Source organism: Xiphophorus hellerii, chromosome 9 (genome assembly GCF_003331165.1).
Source record: "Xiphophorus hellerii strain 12219 chromosome 9, Xiphophorus_hellerii-4.1, whole genome shotgun sequence".
NCBI classification, from domain to species: Eukaryota; Metazoa; Chordata; class Actinopteri; order Cyprinodontiformes; family Poeciliidae; genus Xiphophorus; species Xiphophorus hellerii.
The window spans coordinates 7,620,201-7,641,845 of NC_045680.1; the positions used below are offsets into that span (position 1 = coordinate 7,620,201).

At 36.7% G+C, this 21,645-nt stretch overlaps 1 protein-coding gene across 4 annotated transcripts in view; it reads left to right on the forward strand.

The window, feature by feature from the left end:
• LOC116725481 (carboxyl-terminal PDZ ligand of neuronal nitric oxide synthase protein-like) overlaps positions 1 to 21,645 on the forward strand; it is a 196,779-nt gene that overhangs the window by 57,927 nt on the left and 117,207 nt on the right. For 3 of the 4 annotated variants that reach the window (XM_032571557.1, XM_032571558.1, XM_032571559.1), the window contains exons 3-4: positions 4,990 to 5,082; positions 7,342 to 7,400. In XM_032571557.1, coding sequence (XP_032427448.1) covers positions 4,990 to 5,082; positions 7,342 to 7,400 — 152 coding nt within the window. Of the gene's footprint in view, positions 1 to 4,984; positions 5,087 to 7,341; positions 7,401 to 21,645 lie in introns of those variants that run through there. The other variant, XM_032571560.1, reaches the window with a different exon arrangement.

A 21,645-nucleotide genomic window follows, 5' to 3' on the forward strand; every position in this document is an offset into this window, starting at 1 on the left:
CCTAGAAATAGCCGAAAACAACAGCAAAACAAGAAAGCATCTCTTTATAGGTTGTAGTGAAGCAGGGGTAAAAGAGTTTAAAAATGTGCCACTTCTCTGTCCAGGAGTCCTTCAGTTTCTTCCTGAGGTGAAAAATAGAGACAGAAAGCTTTATTATTGTACTAGTGGCCCAATTTGTACACTAACTGCTTCGACTGCTGTGTGGTTTTTGCTTCTTCATGCCACTTGAAGTTTTTCCCTGGGTAGGAAAATTTAATAACCCTCTGCCCTTATCTTTCAGTAGCTATTTTTTGTTGTCTGTTTGGAAGCTTTCAGTTGCCCTGAAATGGTTCATGACATTCATGAAGTTATTGTAATTTGCCAATATGATGAAAAAAAAGAGCTGGGCTTAGTTTATAAAGACAAACTTTTTGTGGTGTATTTTGACCAAATTCCAATATCAGCCTGATATAAATTTAAATGAAATTGAAATATAACAATTTAAGTTGGGATTTATGAAGCTTTAAATCGAATTCTGTTCATATCATTAGACATGTAGCATTAATCTACATAAAAAGTACAATTAAAAAAAGGTGTGTTGTTGCTGCATGGAAACAATTTCCTCAAGCAATACAAACTAATCGAACAAAATGACCCACCCTTCAGTTATGTTATGTAGCTTTAGAGCTGAAAAAAGTCTCCAACAAGTTTCCCTAAACTCTTTCTGTGAAATATTCTATATGCTCTACATTTTGAGTAGAGGATTCTCTGTAGAGGTTAAAAGCTTGTGGTTTTCATCTCATTGAGCAGCAATGCAACAGTATACACTTTTAAGACTTTGAATTGGCATAATTGTGAACTTAATGATCTGAGCTTTTAATTAAGCTTCATATTCCAACTACCGTATAACTACCAACTATTCCTCCTCGGCATTCTCTCTGTCTTCCTTTGTCTCCTTTCATCATATTCTCCTCTTTCTGTTTACAGCTTCTCTTTTTCCCATTCCCTCCCTCTAGAGACGATGTCATTGAGATAGATGTGTGCTCATGATTAGTCGGGGAAAAACCTTGGTGCTTAAAATGCACCAGTTTTGAACAAACTGACTGTTCAAACAGTCAATTTTATTTTATTGTTTTATTGTATTTATGAGGTCTGAAGTTACAGTCTTCACTGTACTCAGGAGGAATATTGTTGAACTACATCAGTTAAATGGTTAATTCAAGATGAAAAATGTGTTTTCTTGTCTTTTTTCCTTTTTTTCTCTTTTTTTTTTGCTTGAAGAATAAGGAATAGAAGTAGACGTGTAGGTGGAATGATTTAATCCAGGAAATGGGATGCAAATTCCATGATTATTCTTGTGGTGCTCAAGAGTCACACGAAGCAATCGCTCAGCTGCAATGAATGTGTGACCTGATTTTTTATTTTTTTGTGGTTTGTAACCAGGGTGTGAAGATCATTCCTGCATCTTTTTGAGTGGCACAGAACTTTGCGAATTTTTGCAGGACTGGAACATATAAGATAGCACAAAAAGACATACATAAAAGTTGAAGATTGCAAATATAAATAATTAGCAGAGTAGTGAAAAAACAAAACAAAAGCAGTCCTCCAAATAATTCAGTAAGTCTAAAGTATTTATTTTTAACAAGATATTTGTTGTGCTTCAATTCACCATAAGCTACTTTAAACTGCTAAACTCTTCAAATAGACCTTAATTGGTATTAGGCATTTTGACCCCTTCACCATATAATACCTTTTGAGATTTGGTCCCATTGTATCTGTAATATCCAATGTAAAAGGCTATCATCTTCCTTCGGACATTTCATACCATTTTTTATAACTTGGGTTAAAAGGAATATTCAATATTATGCTCATAATTTTCTGCAAGTGTCTCCACTTGTAGAAAATTACTCCAGTTACTGAGAGACTACAACTACTGTGGTGCAACTTTTAAATACATCTCTGCTCCAAGTTCGACAGAGATCTGTGCTGAGATATCCATTGGTTTAAATGTGTTTGATCAGAACTAGATCTAAACGTTGGTTGCTAGAAGACTGGAATTGAAGTTAAGGAAAAGTGTATCTATAAATGATATACACCCACTGGAGGCAGCCTAGGCTTATTGTGGTTTGAACATGAATCAAAATCTCTGATATATCAGGGTTCAAACAGGCCAAACAGGATCGAAAATATATTGGCATGGAGTGTAATTCAAAGTTTTCAGACAATAACATTCAATTTAAACACCTTACACATGAGATTTGAGTATCTTTATGACACAAGTCCTTAAAAATGTTTTGATTACTTTAATGAAATATTACAATAAAAACTAAACAGATGGAGAAACAGAAATAGATACTATTCATTCTGCCTTGTTAAATGATCTCAGTTGTCTACTTGCTTTCTTGCTTGTGTCTTCATGCCCAGGTGAATTTGTCCTCGGAGTCATAAACCTTTACTTCTCTCAATGAGTTGTGGTAATAAACAGAACTGCAAGTTGGAGCGGTTACCAACAGACCCCATTGGGACATGGGATGATCACTGAGGCTTCCAAAATGATAAATTTTATGGAAACAGGAAATAGACTCTTAAGAATCCACAATTACAATACGTGGTCCAAGGACAGGAACTGCAGCTGTTGACTTGTTAGCTTGATGGATGAGGTTATTCCTTTAATTAATTTCCGTTTGTTTACACGAACGTTGATATTCTTTCATTGCAGGGCATTTATGGGCCTTCAAGGTTTTGCACCTTTTAGCAAATCTCGTTTCTGTAAGGCTCAGCAGCCCATTTTTTCCTTATGTTTTCATCATCAGCAGCATTTAGGCAGCAAAAGCTCCCCATCTATGAGCCATGCTATAGATATGGATCTGGACTGTGTTGCAATCCATCTTCATGGCTCATTAAAAATTCTGAGCACCCTGTCTGTTACTCAGGTGCTACTTTTGAGGGGCAAACCCCATTGGAATGAACCCCTGTTGTTGTGAAATTAATATTTGCGCTTTCCCCAAGTGCAGCAGTTGCAATACAAATCACATCTCTGCTGTGTTATTGCGGTGGAAGTTGAAGGCACCAGGGAGAATGTGCTATGGTCGGTATGGATTCAGTGATATTGCCTGTTCAGTGAGGAATAGACGGCTTATTAGACATAAGTGCTCTCTGTTGTACACACTTAACCAGTCAAATGTTGTGTGATATATTTTTTAAATTGCTTCTGTAATCATTTCAGTGGAGGTCATTCATGCAGTCTACCAGGCATTTAAAACATGTTTATGCAGCACAATCATCACTGCAGCATATGCCACACTGTTCATTAAACAATGTATCAGTCATATGAACACCTTTGTAGATTACAATTTGAGAATCAGAAATTGCTGTGACAAATCTTTCATACTGACAAGATATTACAGAAAATGAGTGCATAGTGCTGTATTTCTTCACATTACTGAAGAAAATTCCAGACAGACATGAAACCATCTTAAATATTCTAAGACAAGCATCTAAAGAAAACCCTGTTACTTTAATTGGGTGGTATGTATGCTAGGTAGAAGTAGTTCTTCAGACTCCATCAATCAGTACATCTTACTGAGACTTTGTAGGCAAGAGATCATCTTTTAAGTTCAAAAATATCAGGCAGACCTAACTAGAAACAAAGGACAGCAGTATGGACATAATTTCCAGAGCGTAAACACATCAGCTTGGCATGTGCGGTATTTAAAATGTTTTTTCTATTTATTTTTTACACCAAAGTTGCAACCATCTTTTAGCACACAGTGTTGTTTCCATGCAGTCTGTGCAACGCAGCTAGCTAGAGTGCAGCACAAAGACCTGGGAGTAATTTACATACATTACCAGTAAATATCAATTGTTGTTTTTATATGATTTTACAATTTTAATGCTGTAAAACCACATGAGAACTGTGAAAATGTTACTGCCTCCCATAAATAAGCACCTTATATCCTGAGCAGGTACAAGAACCTGAAAATAGAATATTTTCCTTCTGTTCTTTTCAGTTCTGCAAATGGTAGAAACATCCAGGCAGAGCTGCATACAAACACACCTTGATTCTTATAACTGTAGCAGTCAGGACTTTTCCAGCAAACACAGCAAGGAGTTGATTGGCCTGCTTCACTGTGATGTTCAAGCTTCTTGTGCTCCTTCTTAAGCAACGCTAACAAGGCACTGAGTTATTTGTACCCACTTATCACATCCATAATCCTGAATATATTCGCAGACATAAAATCACTGACAGTTTGCAACAAAATATCAATTTGTCGTAAAAACTGAACATGCTGTACAATTTTCTTTTGTTTATTTTTATTTTCCTTGTTTAAATGTGGCACATATTTAAAACTGAAACTGTTCTCTGAGCAGCAGTTATTATTAAGACAAACCAGCATTACACAATAAAGCATTGTGTAGTGCTGCTTTTATAGGAACAGTATGTTTTTTTTCTTGGAAGAGAAAGAGAAAACCAATAATAACATCAATATGTAGTACACCCAAGTGAAAGCACAAAACAGTCTGAATGAAGATTAGTAGCTAGGGTTGATGGACTGAAAGAAAAAAATAGACACCTTTCTTCTGTATTTATGAAATGGGTTGATTGAATTCAAATATCATCAATGAAGAATGCAAACATAAATTTATTATGTAGCCAAATAATAATTTGGCATTGGTTAGCTACGTGTTTAGATTTTCTGATATTTTTAGTTACATCCCTGATATATAATTATATTAATACAAAAGTTACAACTTTTTTGAGTTGCCTTTGATTAATATCAACTGAAACATTCATTTCACTCTGTATTCCAACTTTTCTTTATTATGTTGCTGCAATTTAATGCTGTATTTGTTTGTTTTATGTTTGTATCATGGCAATCATTTTTAATTGCCTTGTTGCTATACAAAGTTTCCTGGCCTAACATGGACTCTGTTCATTTGCTTGCTCATTTTGTCATTATTTAGCTGAACCAACCTGACTATCTTCCACCCATCTGTTTGTTTTTGCAGTATGAGTTCAAGGTGAAAAACATTAAGAAGAAGAAAGTTCACATCGTTGTGTCAACAGACGGAGTCAAGGTTACCTTGAGAAAAAAGAAAAAAGTGAGTAATTTTATTTTCTTCTCTCTCTTTTGTTTTGTTTTTGTAAGTTTAAAGCAAGAACTAATAATTAAGTTAACATCTGTGTGGATCAGAGCTGTGAATGTTGCTCTGTTTTTTGTTAGATTCTATTAACATGAAGTGGTGGCCTTTCAACTTCCAAAAATTCAGAACTTCAGCAACACCACTTCTGTATAAAGACCACTTCTTGTCTTTACCCTAACCCTACCCTGTATATATATCTACAGTATATACAGTATGCATAAACATTTTATTTATCTGCAAGGAGATTTTTTTCTCTTGAACCCTTCAGTTAGAATATAATCCTTGTGATTATAACTTCAAAATGAGTAGTAGTTATTAAGAGTATGTATAATTTAGAAATTTGTTCTGTCTAATTTAATTAATTATGCAAATTATTTATGCAAATTTGATTACAACAAAATAAAGAAAAAATGATTTGGGCTGATTAGATGTCTGCATGTGTCTGACAATTAATACTTGCAGGCATCTAATCAGTCAAGCATGGGGCATAAATGGGTAAATAGCAAGGATACAACTTGTCCATAACAAGAGAGAGCATAGAAAACAAGTGAGTAAAATTAATTTCATATTTTTAATCCACCGGCAACCTGAGTAGGACTCTGCAGCTTGTCTATCTCTTCTGATGTTTATTACAAAAACATAACTTCAAGCACACCCCATGCTTAGACATTTAAAAAGTTTGAAAAATGTGTATAACCCATTTAAGTATTAAATCATGCACTATTTATTCCAAATTTATGTGAAACTTTAGCACATACAGAGACAGAAACAAACGGGGCAGATGTCCTGATGAATTAAGGACTTATTCTTTATTCAATCCGACAAATTAGTGGGTAGAGCTGAGGAAGTATATCTGAACCAGGTTGTGTAGCGATTTGTGTAAATTTACACTGTTTCTGTCTAAAGGAAGGGGCCAAAACTTCAATCTCTAATATTGATCTTGTTCAGTATTCTGACAAATGGAAATAAAGACATCACTAACAAAATATGCGCCTCAGAATTTCTCCCCCAATTAAAGAGAACTGAAAAAACACGTACTGTACACTGAAGTTGGAAAACGTTGCTGGATTTGTGCACGAGGTCTCGTCCATGGTTACTATCAGCTGTGCTGCTGTTTTTGAGGAACAGCACTTCCTGCATCCTTTTTATTGTGGTTTGAATGATTAATATTTTCTTTAAGTTCTTTGTTGAAACAAGTGAAAGAACAGAAATGAAAGGAGCTGAAGGAGTTCAGAGATGACAATAAACCTAAAGGAAACAGGAGTGGTTTCATCACTTGCAGAGTAACTGGTGCTTATTGTTATCTAATGAGTTGGAACAAATGCTTTCAGCACAGCACACAAAGTTTACAGTGTTTGGAAAAATCATAAAAATTACATTAAATAATTGTAATACTTAGGTATTCAAAAAACATCATTAAAAGCAAAATGTGAAAAAGAAAAAAAAAATGATGGTCATTAATAGATGATTTGCCATAACCTGCTCCCTTGTCTTCTAAAATCTGAAATGTCACATTCCAGCCAGTGAGCTATTTACATCTCAGAGGATGGCAGGAGCACTGACAGGTTGTGGATGAGAGCTATTGAATGACTCAAGTCAACAAAGCCCTGTATGCAGACAGAAATCAATATGAATAATTCCTGTGTCCCTGTGGGTTGACATTTTGATTGTGACCTTAAACTGAAAGGTAGATTTAATCAAATGCACAAACAAAAAATATTAATGAAAAGCACCCATCAACTCTTCTTGAATATATATTTTTATTTACACTGGTTTCTTCTATTGCATGTAATTAGGGGTGTGTCTTTGCATTTGTCCCTGAGGCTCATGGTACCCTTATATTTATTTTTTCACATTTTGTCACATTATATTTACCAAGTAAAATTTACTTTATTTTGTAAGCATTGCATACTTGTGAAACCAAAGAACAATGATAAAATGAAAAATGAAATGTATCACAACTTCAAACACACAAGCACATGACCTTCCATCTACTCTGACAGCCCAACCAAATATATTATTATTCAGAAAGAAGCCAGGAGGTGAATGAAAAGGGTAAAAATGACACTATCACGTATCACTTAAAAATTTCATTTTACAAGAATGTGCTACCTTATGTTGTCCCTCCTAAATACATTCACATTTGTGGTTGTACTGTGATAAAATGTGGAACGGTTTTAGAATTAGGTCTAAATAAAGCTTCTGGTTTGCTTACAGAAGAAAGAGTGGACCTGGGATGAGAGCAAGTTGATTGTAATGCAGGATCCAATTTACAGGTAAGATCACCTGAGTGTCTGCTAACATAACGTTAAATTAAGCTCATCTAATAAGTGGAGTTTTTTAAAAGCTTCTTCAAACAGCGGCAGCTCTTTTGTTGGCTTCTCCCGAAGGAATTTTATCTGAACTTGATTAAACATTATGGGCTGGTTCAGAAATGTGGACGTTTTCTCACACCTACCTTTTGATATTTTGGAGAAGCAAAGATATGGTAGCTCTTTGATATTCACTTTTATTCATATCTTAGAACAATGTTTTATTAAAGCACTGAAGATTGTGGAGGAGATTGTACACAACACAATACATTTTGTGGGTGTGTGTTTTGGCACAAGGCACCAAAAAATGCCACATCACTACAACATATAGAAATAGAAAAATAGAAATATGAAAAAAATTAGAAAATGTGTTTAGCAAGCTCTGATTTGTTGCAGATAAAAGTACTAAAACCTTTCATCTGATGGAACTCATTGACTGAAAATTGTAGCTTTTTATTTACATTAGATTTTTCACAATGTTTTAATTCTGTATTTCCTTTCCTTTGACTCATTTACTCACTTGCAAGATTTTTTCTGCATGAGGTCTGCAATTTGTTGAATCTTTTTATCGGGATAAAGTCATATTTTGTCAGACATTTGACAGAAAAATGTTTGCCTTTCTCAGATGCCATGTGTCTCACTTATGTAAATGGTATTTGCACAAAACCAACATTATCTGCAAGCTGCATATGAAATGAATGTTTGACTGAAAATGTTAAAATATGTATTAAAAAAGTTATGAAGGTGTTAAAGTTGCATTAACAATGCAGCCCATAACAGAGTTCAGACTGATCGAGAGATGGATGAGCAGGTACACTTTGTGGAAATATGTCATGAGAATTTAATCACAAGTATGTTTATGTAGTAGGAGGGCATATCCATTAGCCTGACATGCCTGCAGGCTGTTCTCATAACTCAAGGCTATGGCTGTAGCCATAATCTTGAGTTAATTCAATTCATTTGCTGCAGGGGTGTTGACCTTTAAATCAGCTCTCTGTTGTCTGTCAATACAACAGAAGCACAAGCATAAAGTTACACACAAGCATAAAGTTTCATCGCCCAAAGACGCAATTTATGATGGATTTCTGTTTATATATATAAAAATGACTGATATGTGTTTTAGCATGTCCAAATCAAAGATGTTGTGACCTTTCTAGGTTTGATGGAAGAACGGAAGTGTACGATTAAAGCAGTAAATAGTGTTTATATAGGGAAGAAAGAATAAAGTTGAAACCTGTTTGCTCCACACTTTAAATTCTGCATTCGCGCACATTGACACACGCCTCCCAGCCGGCACAGCTCTGAAGCGCATCCAGGAGCCCGTTGGGGGTTGGGGCTTTTGGAAATGATTCTGTCAGAAAGATGGATTCAGCCCTGCTGTCTGAGTAAGCATCTCTGAGCTTGGGAGTTTTGTTTGGTTGGAGACGCTGTGACTTGCGCCACACATCTTTCTTTGATTTTTTTTCCTCTTTTACTATTATAGTAACAAAGTTCTCTAAAAAGAGGTGGAGAAGTCCAGGGACAGAGAGAGTGAGGCAGAGTGTGATGGGTATGCCGTATCCATCAGTCACTGTTTCTTGTTAAAGTGAGTCTGACATGTCCTGAGATCTGTTTGACTCAGTTGCAGGATGATTGTCCCCACTATTCCCTCATTCTTTCAATATGGACCTCTAAAGTCCTGCCTTAGTTGCTTGAAGATATTTACATATTCCCAAGGGCTGACGTGAATTGGATTGTCTTTAGTTTGTCCGAGTTTGAAAGTTCTCTACAATGGAGTTTAATAACAACTGTCTTGATGGATGAACGAATAAATTTGTATGGACAGAGGGCACCATGAAGCCTGAATTGTCTGCTATTGCATACATTTTTGTATCTGCAGGTTCATGATGACTTTGACCTCTTCCTGTCAAATTTCTGTCATCACTTTAACCATTTTGACTCATTTATTGCATATTAGCTTGCCTTATTTTTCTGCATATTGGATAAAGCAAAAATGTTGATGGGGGAATATTAGTCTTTTATTAATTAGTCTGTTAATATAATTAAATGTCAAGGATGAACATTACATATATTTTCTTTTCCCAACCTATTTTTTGTCTATCTCTTGTGAACACAGTTATAAAAATCGTCATCAACAAATCGGTGTAGAAAATGTTAACTATAGCAGTAACAGCATGACAACAGAACAACAGAAAATGTTATTTTTTTGTCCAGTGTTTTGCAAAAAGTGCTGATCTTTGAAAATGTGACGCATTTTACCCTAGCTGTGATTTACTTAAACAAATGGCGGATTATCTTCTAGAAGCCTTAATACTGTTTAATTTATCTATGAAATAAATGCATCACTCCTGATGTACTATTTACTCAGCAGTGCATTTTCAGGAGCAGATATTTCTTTGCATTTAATTTGAGAATTGTCAGATGCACCAACTCTTAATACAGGGTGTCCAAAGTTGGTCCTAACGTGCTCGTAACCTGCATGTTTTAGTTCCCTTCCTGCTTCAATGCCCTAGTAGTAATCACCTCCTCAGCATGTCAATGTTCTTCAGAGGACTGCTAATGAGCCATTTGATTCAGCTGAGTTGCACCAAGAAGAGAACTAAAACACACAAGGAGGACTGACGTTGGACACCCATGTTTTCATGTATACAAGTTAAGCAATACAACAACCTTTTTCAACCTTGGATTCATTTAGGGTGTTGTGTAAATATTGCATTTCCTGTGTGTGATATTGAGTGGTGTGTTTCAGAGCTTAATTTCAAATGGTGACCCTTCATTATAAAAGGGAGATACGTCCATATAAAGGCTGTGGATAACTTATCAGCTAAGAATTAATTAGAAGGCTTCATAGGTTCATGTTATAAAACATTGTGTAAATTAAACCTTTTGGCTCAAAATATGAATAATATGTTTCAAAAGGCTAATCTGATAAATATTCATGTGTCTTTATTTTTATGAATGTGAGAAAAAAATGCTTTTCAAAGACCCTGGACAGTTTTAAACACCCCTGCGAGGATTGTTGTTTTTTCCAGTTGCTGAAGAACTGGACGCTTTAAATCTGAATTATGTGCGAGGGTTTCCTAAATGCTTAGCATATTTCTTTTTGCAAATTCCTTTTCATGTTCAGCCACATTTTAGTCTAAGCTGAAAGCTGCCTGACACTGACTCTATCCATCACTTCATATGAAAAAAAAAATGTGGGTGGCACTATCATCATGTTCAGTAATATCTATCGTTCAGTTTAAGCTCTGCAAACACCGATAGATGTAGCCTGATAATTGGCTGGTAATGGCTGTAGCGTTAACTGTTATTATTCCAATTCTTGAAAAAAATACAAAACTGATATTTAAAGCCAAGAGTTGTCAGAAGCAGTTTTTTGTCTATCATCCTGGCATTAAGTGTCAGATAACTGGGGGAGCCAGAGAAGCTATATTAGGATTTCAAAGTAAAACATCAGGAAGAGCTACTTTGGAGATTTCCTTTTAAAAGGTGGCATTATATTCTGGTTGATGTGCATACTGAAACTACTGTTGACAGTTGCTTGCAATTTCTTTTCTAACAGATAGCCATTATTAAATCTGTGGCTGCCATGTTAAATAAGTGAAATAAATAATGCTAGACGATGATTCTGGGAACATGGAAATGGCATTGAGGTGACATGAATTTCCCCTTCTAGAAGTGACTAAAGCTCTCTTTTTAGATTTGTAGCATTCATCATTGCTTATGTAATACGATATAATACAATGATCTTTTTCACTGGCTTTTTCCATTGTCTGCTTTGTGCTGCATTCTAAAACAGCATGTTAGATAGTTTTGCCTGTCAGTCACATAAAACACGGCTCTTTAATCTGAGCGCTTTCATATCATCCTATAGGCACTGATGCGGTGCTGGCTGTCAGATTTCATTTCTTTCTTTTTTTTTCTGAACAAAATCTTTTAAATTAAATAATAAAACCGTTGCAGCTAAAACAGAGTTATTAATCTAATCTTATATTTTAATCATTTAAGTTAAAAGCAAAACTAAATCATGAGTATGAAGGCACATCATGTGCATAAAGTTTGTTTAATGTCATGTCACAACATCATAATCAGATTTAAATGTAATAAATGCATCTGTTCTTTTTTTTTGGGGAGGAGGGGTTGTCAGAAGTGATCTTTTCTCTTGAACTCTCCCACGACATTTTAGCTCAATCTTTCTCTTAAAGTTAAATCATAAGCAAAAAGCCTAACTGAGAAAAGTGAGACCTTCAGTGTTTGGTGACCTTATGTACCTAAATTGGTTTCACACAATTCGTTTGCATATTGTTTTCACCTGAGTGCTTAATGTGATCTCCTGAAAAGAGACCTGTTGCAGACAAGCTGTAATTTGTATTAAAGATGAGATTCAGCATGGGCGAATAGATGTGTCCTTGACTTCTTAGCTGCACATATATTTGTCTTGATTGACCCATTTAGAGGCTTTTTGAATATACATGTGTTATTTTGAAATGTTAAAATATAGATTTGAATTGTGGTTTTTTTCATTTTTATTTTATGTTTCATTTCTAATAAGGAAGATTGTGCATTAGGGTGCAAAGAAGAAGCCAGTTATCCCTTCAAAGTCTTAGGCCATGGTTCTCAATTAGAAAAAAAAACCTATGGAACACTCCCTCAATGATGGGGAACTTCCTCAAGTAGAGGAGTTAAATGATTTGTTGTCTTTTTTTCATAAGCTATGGTAAGATAGAGCAGGAGATGAAAAGATAGATTTGAATCTTATTTCCCACAGTGTAGATGCTGCTCCCAACCATCGTGGCAAAGAATTATGTAGTCAAAAACAAAAGCCTGCACTGGCAATAAACGTGAATTTTAGACAAGAATAAAGACTGCTCTTGTTCTGGTGATACAGAACCTGAATAGCCAGTAATAACATCCCCAACATCCCATTTACCCAAGTCCAGTCCAGTACACAATATTTATGTATTTGATGTAAATATCATATTACTGCAATATACAAGAACAAGTTAGTTGTTTTTACATTTCCCCTCGAGGTATCAACAAATGTGGAGGGCATGGTAAAAGAAAAACAAAAACCCTGAAGCGATTTGAATAAAAAGGACTGGATATGAAATGTTTATGGCTATAATTTTTTTTCTGTTGGGCTTGAGACCCAGGTTCAACGATGTCAGATTTCTAACTGTCTTGACTGTTTATTTTTGTATAAAGCCCCCCAGTCTATCAACTATCATTTGCAATCACTATAAATCCTAGATATATAACATTTTAGAACAGAATTAGGAAGTGACTTTTTTGGGTGGAAAGTAAAAACCAGGGAAAGGTTGGACATTTTTTCGTTATGTGTGTGTACATGTCAGTCCTGGTTGTAACTTCTCTAGGCTTCAGCTGTGGTAATTGCTGTCAGCCTCCATGAAGCTGCCCGCCCTCGCCGCCTGTGAACAGTCTGTCCTAAAACTGCTCAGCTCTGCCCCTTCCTTCTTACTTCAAACCTTCCAGAGAGAAATTCACACTCAGCCAATTAGAGTCAAACTTCTGTTTGTGTGTATGTCAGAAACTCCCTGATTATCTGATATTTGAAACATGTTCTGATGTAAAGTATGCACACACACACACACCCCTACACACCCACACACACCCACAAGCACATTTTGCTTTGATATTTGAACTGATAACACACAAACGCACACCATGAAGATTTTCCCAACACAGTATTACCTAATACAGTCTCTGTCTTAGCTGAAGCTCAGCCTTTTGTACTTTTAGATCACAGCCTAATTGGGTTACATTTGATGAAATCTTTTAGCGTCTTAACTGCACTGAAGTAAAACTCTGGGGGCGTGGGGGAAGAGCACGCCATTTCCACTGAACTGAAACACCCTTCAATGATACCATCTGATAGCTCTATTCCCCTAATGCACACCAAAACAATCAAGCGGGTTTTGTATCCACAATTTTAGTGTAATGGAAATCAGGAGCAATATATGCATATAAAAGTTTTTTTTTTCTGATAGATTTATACACCAGAAAAAAGTCTAAAAGGTCTATGTATTATTTTTGAGTAGTGCAAAGCTTTCTTAAAGTAGTCTCTTTAAATGAATCAATAAGATATGAACTCAATACCAGAAGTCGCTTTCTCTTAGCTTCTTTAAACTTTTTCAACAAAAGTTGGATGAACAACAAACACACTAACATTTCAATATAACTGATATTTCTATGTGGGTTTGTTGAAGCACAGTGCAGAGAGAAGTAGACTTTCAGGCACCTTAGTTAATATGGGTAAGTAAGTGGGTTGAATTAAAATTAATATCTGTTATTTCTTCCTTTATTTGAACATAAACTGGACAATTTTATTCATAAATGGCTAATTTCAAAACCTTTGTGCTTTCTTTTTTAGATTGAGTATGGCAGAAAAAAAGCATAACAGGAAAGTACTCATCCAAAATACAATGTAATGGAGGCTCAACAAAAAACAATGATCACAAAGAAAAAATAGAGCTTTTATCGCACCACGAAAACCAGTGATAATTATTTTAGAGTTGGCAGCTGCTTTTGTTTGCCTGACAGAGATAAACGTAAAGTAACCTAAATGTCCAACATGTTAGCAAGTAGGGTTGCAACATACCAGCATTTTAGTAATTGATTATTCTGTTAACTATTCTGATGAGTAATCAGAATTGATGAGGTGGTTACTCAATTTGAGAATTAGTCTTCACATATCTGGAATGTGCTTTTTAATCTTGTAAAAAAGCACACTGTGCAGATTTTTCTTTTAACCACTTAAGCCTTTTTAGAGAACATTAGAAATGCAAATAAACATTTCAATTCCTTTTTAAAGTATAAAATTTCCTTGCCTAAGATGCAATTACATAGTGTTCCTTCATGTATTCTTGATCCTTTGTAGCAAAGCATGCATCTGCAAATAAAAGATTACTTCTAACATCAACATGTAAAAAGCTCAGCCCTTTCTGCTTGACCTAACATCAGTACACTGTAGGTCTGATGTGTTGACTTTTGAACTAACTGATTAATATCTGGATAGGAAAAGGTGCTAAAAGATTCTTTTTTCAAAATTTGTTCTAGGTGAAGCTAAAACAATGCCACTTACTGTAAAGAGCTTTGGGTAGAATATATTGATGTACTAAGTTTTTTGTTGTTTTTCTCTTAGTTACAAAATGTTGTATTTTTTTAACAGTTTTGGCTTACTTACTGCTTCAAACCATCTCTCCCCTTAGTCATAAAGAGTAACGATAATTTCCCTGATTACAGAGTCTCTCTGCCATACAGCCAAAGATTTAAAGTATAGAAGCACTTATTTCTTCCACAAGACTCCAATTTTTGTAGTTTGCAACAGTAGCTCTCAATTCAATGTAAATGACAACGAAGAGTTTTCGAAGAGTGTTTCCTTCTTCTGTGCCCACTGATTGCTCTCTATTGCCTCTGGGCATTCTGTCTGCATTCACATGTGAGAGTTTGGATGACCTTGGTTCGTGACTCTGTATTAGCAGCAGCATCACATTCTCCTGAGTGAAACTGGGTGCGGCAGCTGAATAGCATTTGTGTTTGGAGCCAACATGAACAATAATCAGTAAGAATGTGTTTTGGTTGCTTGTTTTTAGAAGGAAAGGTGCTGGGTGAAGGCCGGTGGTTTCTGGTTTGTTTTCATCTGTTGAAATAAAAATTCAACACACAGTTTCAATCTTTTGCCAATTAACCTAACATCAGTACACTGCAGGTGTAAATTCAAAATTAAAAATGTCATGTTTTGGCAGTGTTCAGTGTGGACTGATGTAATAAAGGTATAAAATAATTATAAAGTTTTGAAGTAGAGCTGATTTAACTTGCAAGAAAAATATATTTAAAAAAAAAAAACACGGTCCCCTTCTCTGCTTAGTCATTTTTGTTTCAGGATTGTTATAAAACCACTAACATAAAACCCTAAAATAAATTTTTTAAAAATTGTGAAATGGACAGAAAATTCTTGAATTGAAATCTGAATGTTTTTGAAACTGTAATCTGAAAACTTATATATTTTAAAATGGGAAAACATGCTTGAACTCATTTTTTACACTGTATATATTTATTCTGATGGTCTTTATTGAAACAATAATATATCATGTAAGAACTTTAAAAAAGTAATAGTAATATTTAAGTGTTTGGTTTCAGAATGTGAAGTTGACTCTGGAACTTGAGACTAGAAGTTTGGCTTCTGATGTGAAATTTTGTTTTTGCAATACCAAACGCTGGGCAACTGATGTAAAATTGAAAGCTGGAGAGAATAAAGCTTAGATTAGCTGAGAGAAGCCAAGCAGAGCTGAATGCAGAGATGTGGAAGCCCAACTCACCAGGAGAATAGGCTGATGGTATCATACTTGTTCCAGACACAGAAAAACAAAGGGAGGGAATCCAGGCTAGGAATGGAAGGCTGTGCAACATCTGAGTAAGCTGTAAAAAGTATTTGAGTCTGGAAACTACAAAGAGTTGAATTCAATATTACAAACCCTTATTTTATTTATTTTTTTTCAATTTTAGGTTTAATTCAGATTCAGCATTGAGCAGCTTTGCTTTAGTCCTCTTCTTTAATCAAAAATACAAAAGCAATTCAGAGAATTTCAGGTCTGTCTCAGTTAAATAGAATGCTATTAAAAAGTTAATTCATTTCAATAGTGCAACTTAAAAGGAAGCCTGATATTATATAGATTTTTTTCACACAGTGAGATTTTTCAAGCGTTTATTTGTATTCACATTGATTTTTATGGCTGAAGGCTAATTTAAAATAATTATATTACATAAGAGAAGTCATTAAAAATATTTTAATACTAAAAGATAATTGCTAAAGAAGCTGGCTGCTCTCTGCTGTATCCAACTGTTTTAGTAGAAAGTTGTGTGGAAAGAAATAGTTGTTAAAAAAAAAAGGTGCACCAGCAACAGGGATGAGTGTTGCTGCAACCTCAAGAGGATTTCAGACCAAATCCTGGGCTGGAAATGTAATGAAATATTAAATGTATTTTACTTAAGCTAAATGGTTGAATGACTGGATTGTTGCTTAGTTGTCCAAAGTCTACTTTTCAGAAGTAGTGTTTTTTTTTTTTTTTACCTTTCATTCTCAAATGTTGATCCCAGAAATTGGCGGAAAAGTGAAAAATCCCAGAACCAGTAATGCAGATGAACTAAAATCCACTTTAGTTCATCTACACCTTTGGCTTCCTTAACCACTCTGGAAAGCCCTGGGCTGATCATCTCTATGTAATGCTGTGGATGCAGTAATTTATGCAAAAGGAGCCTTAACCAGGTATTGACTGTGCATACTGAACACTTCATGGGGAGACTTTTTAGTGGTCTAACATTGCTGTATTAATTTTTGCTTCATCTTATGTATGATTCAAATTTACAGAGAGACTTATCAGCAAATAAACAGAAACAGACAATTGGAATACACCACTGACTTTGTTTTAGCTTTTGCAATTGAGTTACTAACAGAGACTGACCTGTCTGTAACGCTACTTAAGGCTAGGCGCCTGACTACGGCCAAATATAACAAATGGCGCTCAGATAGATTCGGCTATGGAGCCCGTGGGTGTGAATAAAATACCATTAGACAAAAGTATGTTTAAGTTATTGTATTCAACTTGTTTTTTCTTTCATATATATATGAAGATATGCAATAATAATAATATTTATAATAACAGTGATTTTCTATAATATAACCAAAAACACAACAAGGAAAAAAAAAAACAAGCACTCAGCAACAAAAACAATAAACCCTGATGTCACCCAAGAGTTTCTATTTTGGTCCATTCATGAATCCAAGGTGATCAATAGTCCATCAATCAATATCTGATTGTTTTCTTTTTTTCCCAAGATCCAGAGCAAATAGGTCCAGAATGAAAAGATAGCTTGGTTCATTTAAATCCTACCGCGAAGCTGCGGTGATCCGGTAGCTCGCCATCCTGACGTGACACAGGGGGTGGGAAAAAACCTGACCTAAACAAGGTCATGAATAAAAATAAAACGAATTAGCTGTCATGTTTAAACATTGTTAAACTGTTATCCAAAATAAAGAAACATTCAACAATTACAAAAAATAAACAAATAACTATATTCCATAAAGTGTTTTCTCATGATTTTTTTTCAAATGAATTTCCAATTAAAGATCGCGATCAAATTCAAAGTTACATTCAGATTCAAATCAAGGGTATAGACCTTATTAAAGTTACCGGTAAAAGGTACAAATCAAATTAAAGTTACCGGTACAGATCAAATTAAAGTGCACTTTCACATTATATCTAAGTTTAATTGACGCAGTCAATTAAACTTAATTGACTTCCATATCGTTTCAATAAACAATTGTTTTTTTTTTCCTTTTTTTCCCCTTGCGCAACTCCCCAATAAAAACAAATGACCAAGCCCAGAGTTCTATAGGCCGTTAGCAAAAATCAATCAAAAAAATAACTAAAACTGTCCTAAAAGGACAAATCTACAAAAATCAAAAGGCCTATTTAATATTTTAACAATATATAATCTATTCGGCCACAAAATTAACAAAAAGAAAATGACCTTTTAAATCAATAAATAAACTTTTCAGTCATTAATGCACAGATTAAGTGGGCGTGTCGCCACCGCATTTCTATTTCCAAAGAAAACAAAGTACGTAAATTAAACGACTCACCGTCGAGCGGTCGACAGGAAACACCCAATTTAATCCTTCGGCCCTTTTTGTAAGCCTCGATCCAGCCGTATTCTTCTATAAGTTTAGAAGACGCCGAGACGAGCAGCTGGCCACAGGGACAGCAGCAACAGCGATTGAGATCCGAGTCACCTGTGACCCGTAACTTAAAAGGGTGCTGTCAGTTTGACCCGCCAAAATAAAATACGGGTTCCTTATTTTGTGCAGGTTACACCCTCCCCTCCTGATCCCATGTACGTCCTCGTACATGTGCCAGGCTGGCAGCAAATAGGTGGCTGACTAGAGTACGGAGCAAAACACTGTTTTTCTTCATCTACTTGGAGGGCGAAGGAGAAAGCAGAGCTCAAACCGTGGAGCAAAGCCTGAATGCTTTTCAGTAATGGTTCGCCAGGTTTAGTGTACTGCAGTCGATCAGGTGGATTTCTTGTGCGGCTGGAACGTCTCAGAGGTTGGTCCTCAGTGTCCAGAGATACCGAATCCACTGGTGAGTGAGGTTCTTCAGCATGGCTGGAAATGTCAGGTACATCAGGTTCTTGTGTGTCAAGTCCTGCATTGTCAGACTCTGGAGTATCAGGATCTGGAGAGAGTCTTCCTTCAACTCTGGAGACTTCAGCAGGATTGATTTGTTCAGAGTCAATTTCAGGTTCCTCACTGTCTATTGCTAGTTGTTCCTCTTTAACAGTTGTGGGTTCCCCTTCCACAGGTTTGGGTTCATCATCCTCAGCATCATTGTCCTCTTCAGTTACAGGTGCTGGAGATTGCGTGAAGGGAACAAACTGTTCAGTGCTTAGAACAGACTGATCGACAGGAGGCAGGTCAATATCAATTGTGAATTTGACAGGTTCAACAGATGATGGAATGTACAGAGGTGGATCAATTAGTTCATCCTCTGATGGATCCTCTTCATCATCAGCAGATACTGGAGAAGACACAGGAGATTTCTTTTCATCTCTGGTAGGTATCTCTTTTTCAGGAACAGGTAAGTACCCACATGGCAATAAAAGGTCTCGATGCAGGGTTCTTAGTGGTTTGTTCTGGCCTTCCGGTCTGACTGTGTACACAGGAAGATTGCCGGCTTTCTTCACAACAATATACACAGACGACTCCCACTTATCTGCGAGTTTGTGTTTCCCCCTTAGTCGCACGTTCCTTACTAGAACTCTGTCTCCAACATTTAGTTCTGATGCAGTAACTTTCTGGTCAAATCGGGTTTTGTTACGCTGCATCACTTTAGCTGAGTTCTTACTGGCCAGTTTGTAACTTTCCTCCAGGTGGGACTTTAACTTTTGCACATACTGTGTGTGGGAACAAAATCCATCCTCATTTAATGGCAGTCCAAAGGCTAAATCCACCGGTAGGCGGGGTTGGCGTCCGAACATCAACTCATATGGTGAGTATCCTGTAACATCGTTTTTTGTGCAGTTGTAAGCATGCACTAGTGGTTTTACGAAATCCGTCCAATGAGATTTTTCTTTTTCAGTTAGTGTTCCTAACATGTCCAGCAGTGTTCGATTAAAACGTTCAACAGGATTTCCTCTTGGATGGTATGGAGTGGTTCTTATTTTGTGAATGTTGGCCATTTCACAGAGTTCTCGGATGGTTCGTGATTCAAAATCTGGGCCCTGATCACTGTGCAGCTTTTCTGGAATGCCGTAATGCATAAGGAAATTATCCCACAAACACTTAGCAACGGTCTTAGCTTTTTGGTTTGGAGTAGGCACAGCAATGGCATACTTTGTAAAGTGGTCTGTAATAACAAGGATGTCTTTGATTCTGCGATCCGGTTCTACAGAGAGGAAATCCATACACACCAACTCCAAAGGATGAGTGGTTTTGATGTTGACCAAAGGTGCAGCTCGTTCAGGCAATGATTTGCGTCTCACACATCTTTCACAGGTTCTAACTTTATTGACAACATCAATGAACATCCTGGGCCAGTAGAAACGGGAACGGACCAAGTCTAGAGTTCTGTCAATTCCCATATGACCCATTTGGTTATGCAGTTGGTGCAGCACAACAGCTCGATACTCCTCAGGTAATACTAGTTGGCATCTGGATTCACTTCCCACTTGTCTCCTCCTAATGAGAAGGTTGTTTTGGAGCTCCATTTTATTTACTTCTCGGAGTAGAAAAGGCAGTTCAGGAAGTTCTTCCTTCACCGATGGTGATGGTGACTCCCCTCGTTCCAGCTGAGCTATGACATGGCGGATAACAGGGTCGTCACGCTGCTTGGCTGCAATGTCATCTGCTGAGAATCGAGGAAGTAAAGGGGAGCTGAACTGTTCATCGTCAGTAAAACTGTCAGGTAGACTGTTGACATGGGTTGACATAGACAACACCAGAGCATGGTCAAGATGTACATCTGAGCTGTACACCAGGTGACGAGCACAAACTGCTTCGATGGTGTGCTGATCAATGGAGACATAATCTGGTTCGTTGAGGTGTTGCTGGGCAAATTTTAGGACTCGTTCATGTTCCTTCCTGGAGGTAGGATCATCAAACAGCTCACCATGAGGTCGTCGAGACAATCCATCAGCATCCATGTTCTGCTTTCCAGCTCTGTAGATGATCTTGAATGTGAAAGTAGACAAAGCTGAAAGCCATCTGTAACTGGTAGCATCGAGTTTTGCTGAGGATAACAGATAAGTTAGTGGATTGCTGTCTGTGACAACTGTGAACTGAGCACCGTAGAGATAATCATTAAATTTCTCCGTCACCGCCCATTTCAGAGCGAGAAACTCCAATTTATGAGCAGGGTACTTGGACTCACTCCGCGAGAGACCTCTGCTGGCATATGCCACAACCCTGTTCTTTCCGTCCTGCTCCTGATACAACACCGCGCCAAGACCAGTGGAGCTGGCGTCGGTGTGGAGTGTGTAGGGCTTTTGTGGATCAGCAAATGCCAGTACAGGAGCAGAAGTTAGTTTCTCGATGATGGTTTCAAAAGCCTGCTGGCACACTGGTGTCCACCGTCCTCCAAATGGTGCTTTGGGGTTCAAGTAATTCTCAGGTTTTACAGTTGGTCTCAATTTCTTCTGGGATGGCGGATAACCAGCAGTCAGGTCATGCAGTGGCTTAACTATGGCTGAATATCCTTGGACGAAACGGCGGTAATATCCAGAGAAACCGAGAAAAGACCTCAGCTCTTTCAGGTTTTTGGGCACTGGCCAGGAGGTGAGTGTTTTGATCTTATCAGGATCTGTCTCAACACCATTCTGGGACACTACATGTCCCAGATATTTCACAGATGTTTGGAAAAACACACATTTCTCGACTGACAACTTCAACCCAAAGTCCTTAAGTTTGTTGAGAACTTTCATCAGGCGTTCTTCATGTTCCTCCAAGGTAGGTGCAAAGATGATCAAATCATCGATGAAAACCAAAACTTCTTTTAGATTTAACTCTCCCATGCATCTTTCCATCAACCTTTGGAATGTGCTTGGGGCATTGGTGACCCCTTGTGGCATGCGGTTGAATTCCCAAAACCCCAATGGACATACAAAGGCAGTTTTAGATTTATCCTTTTCC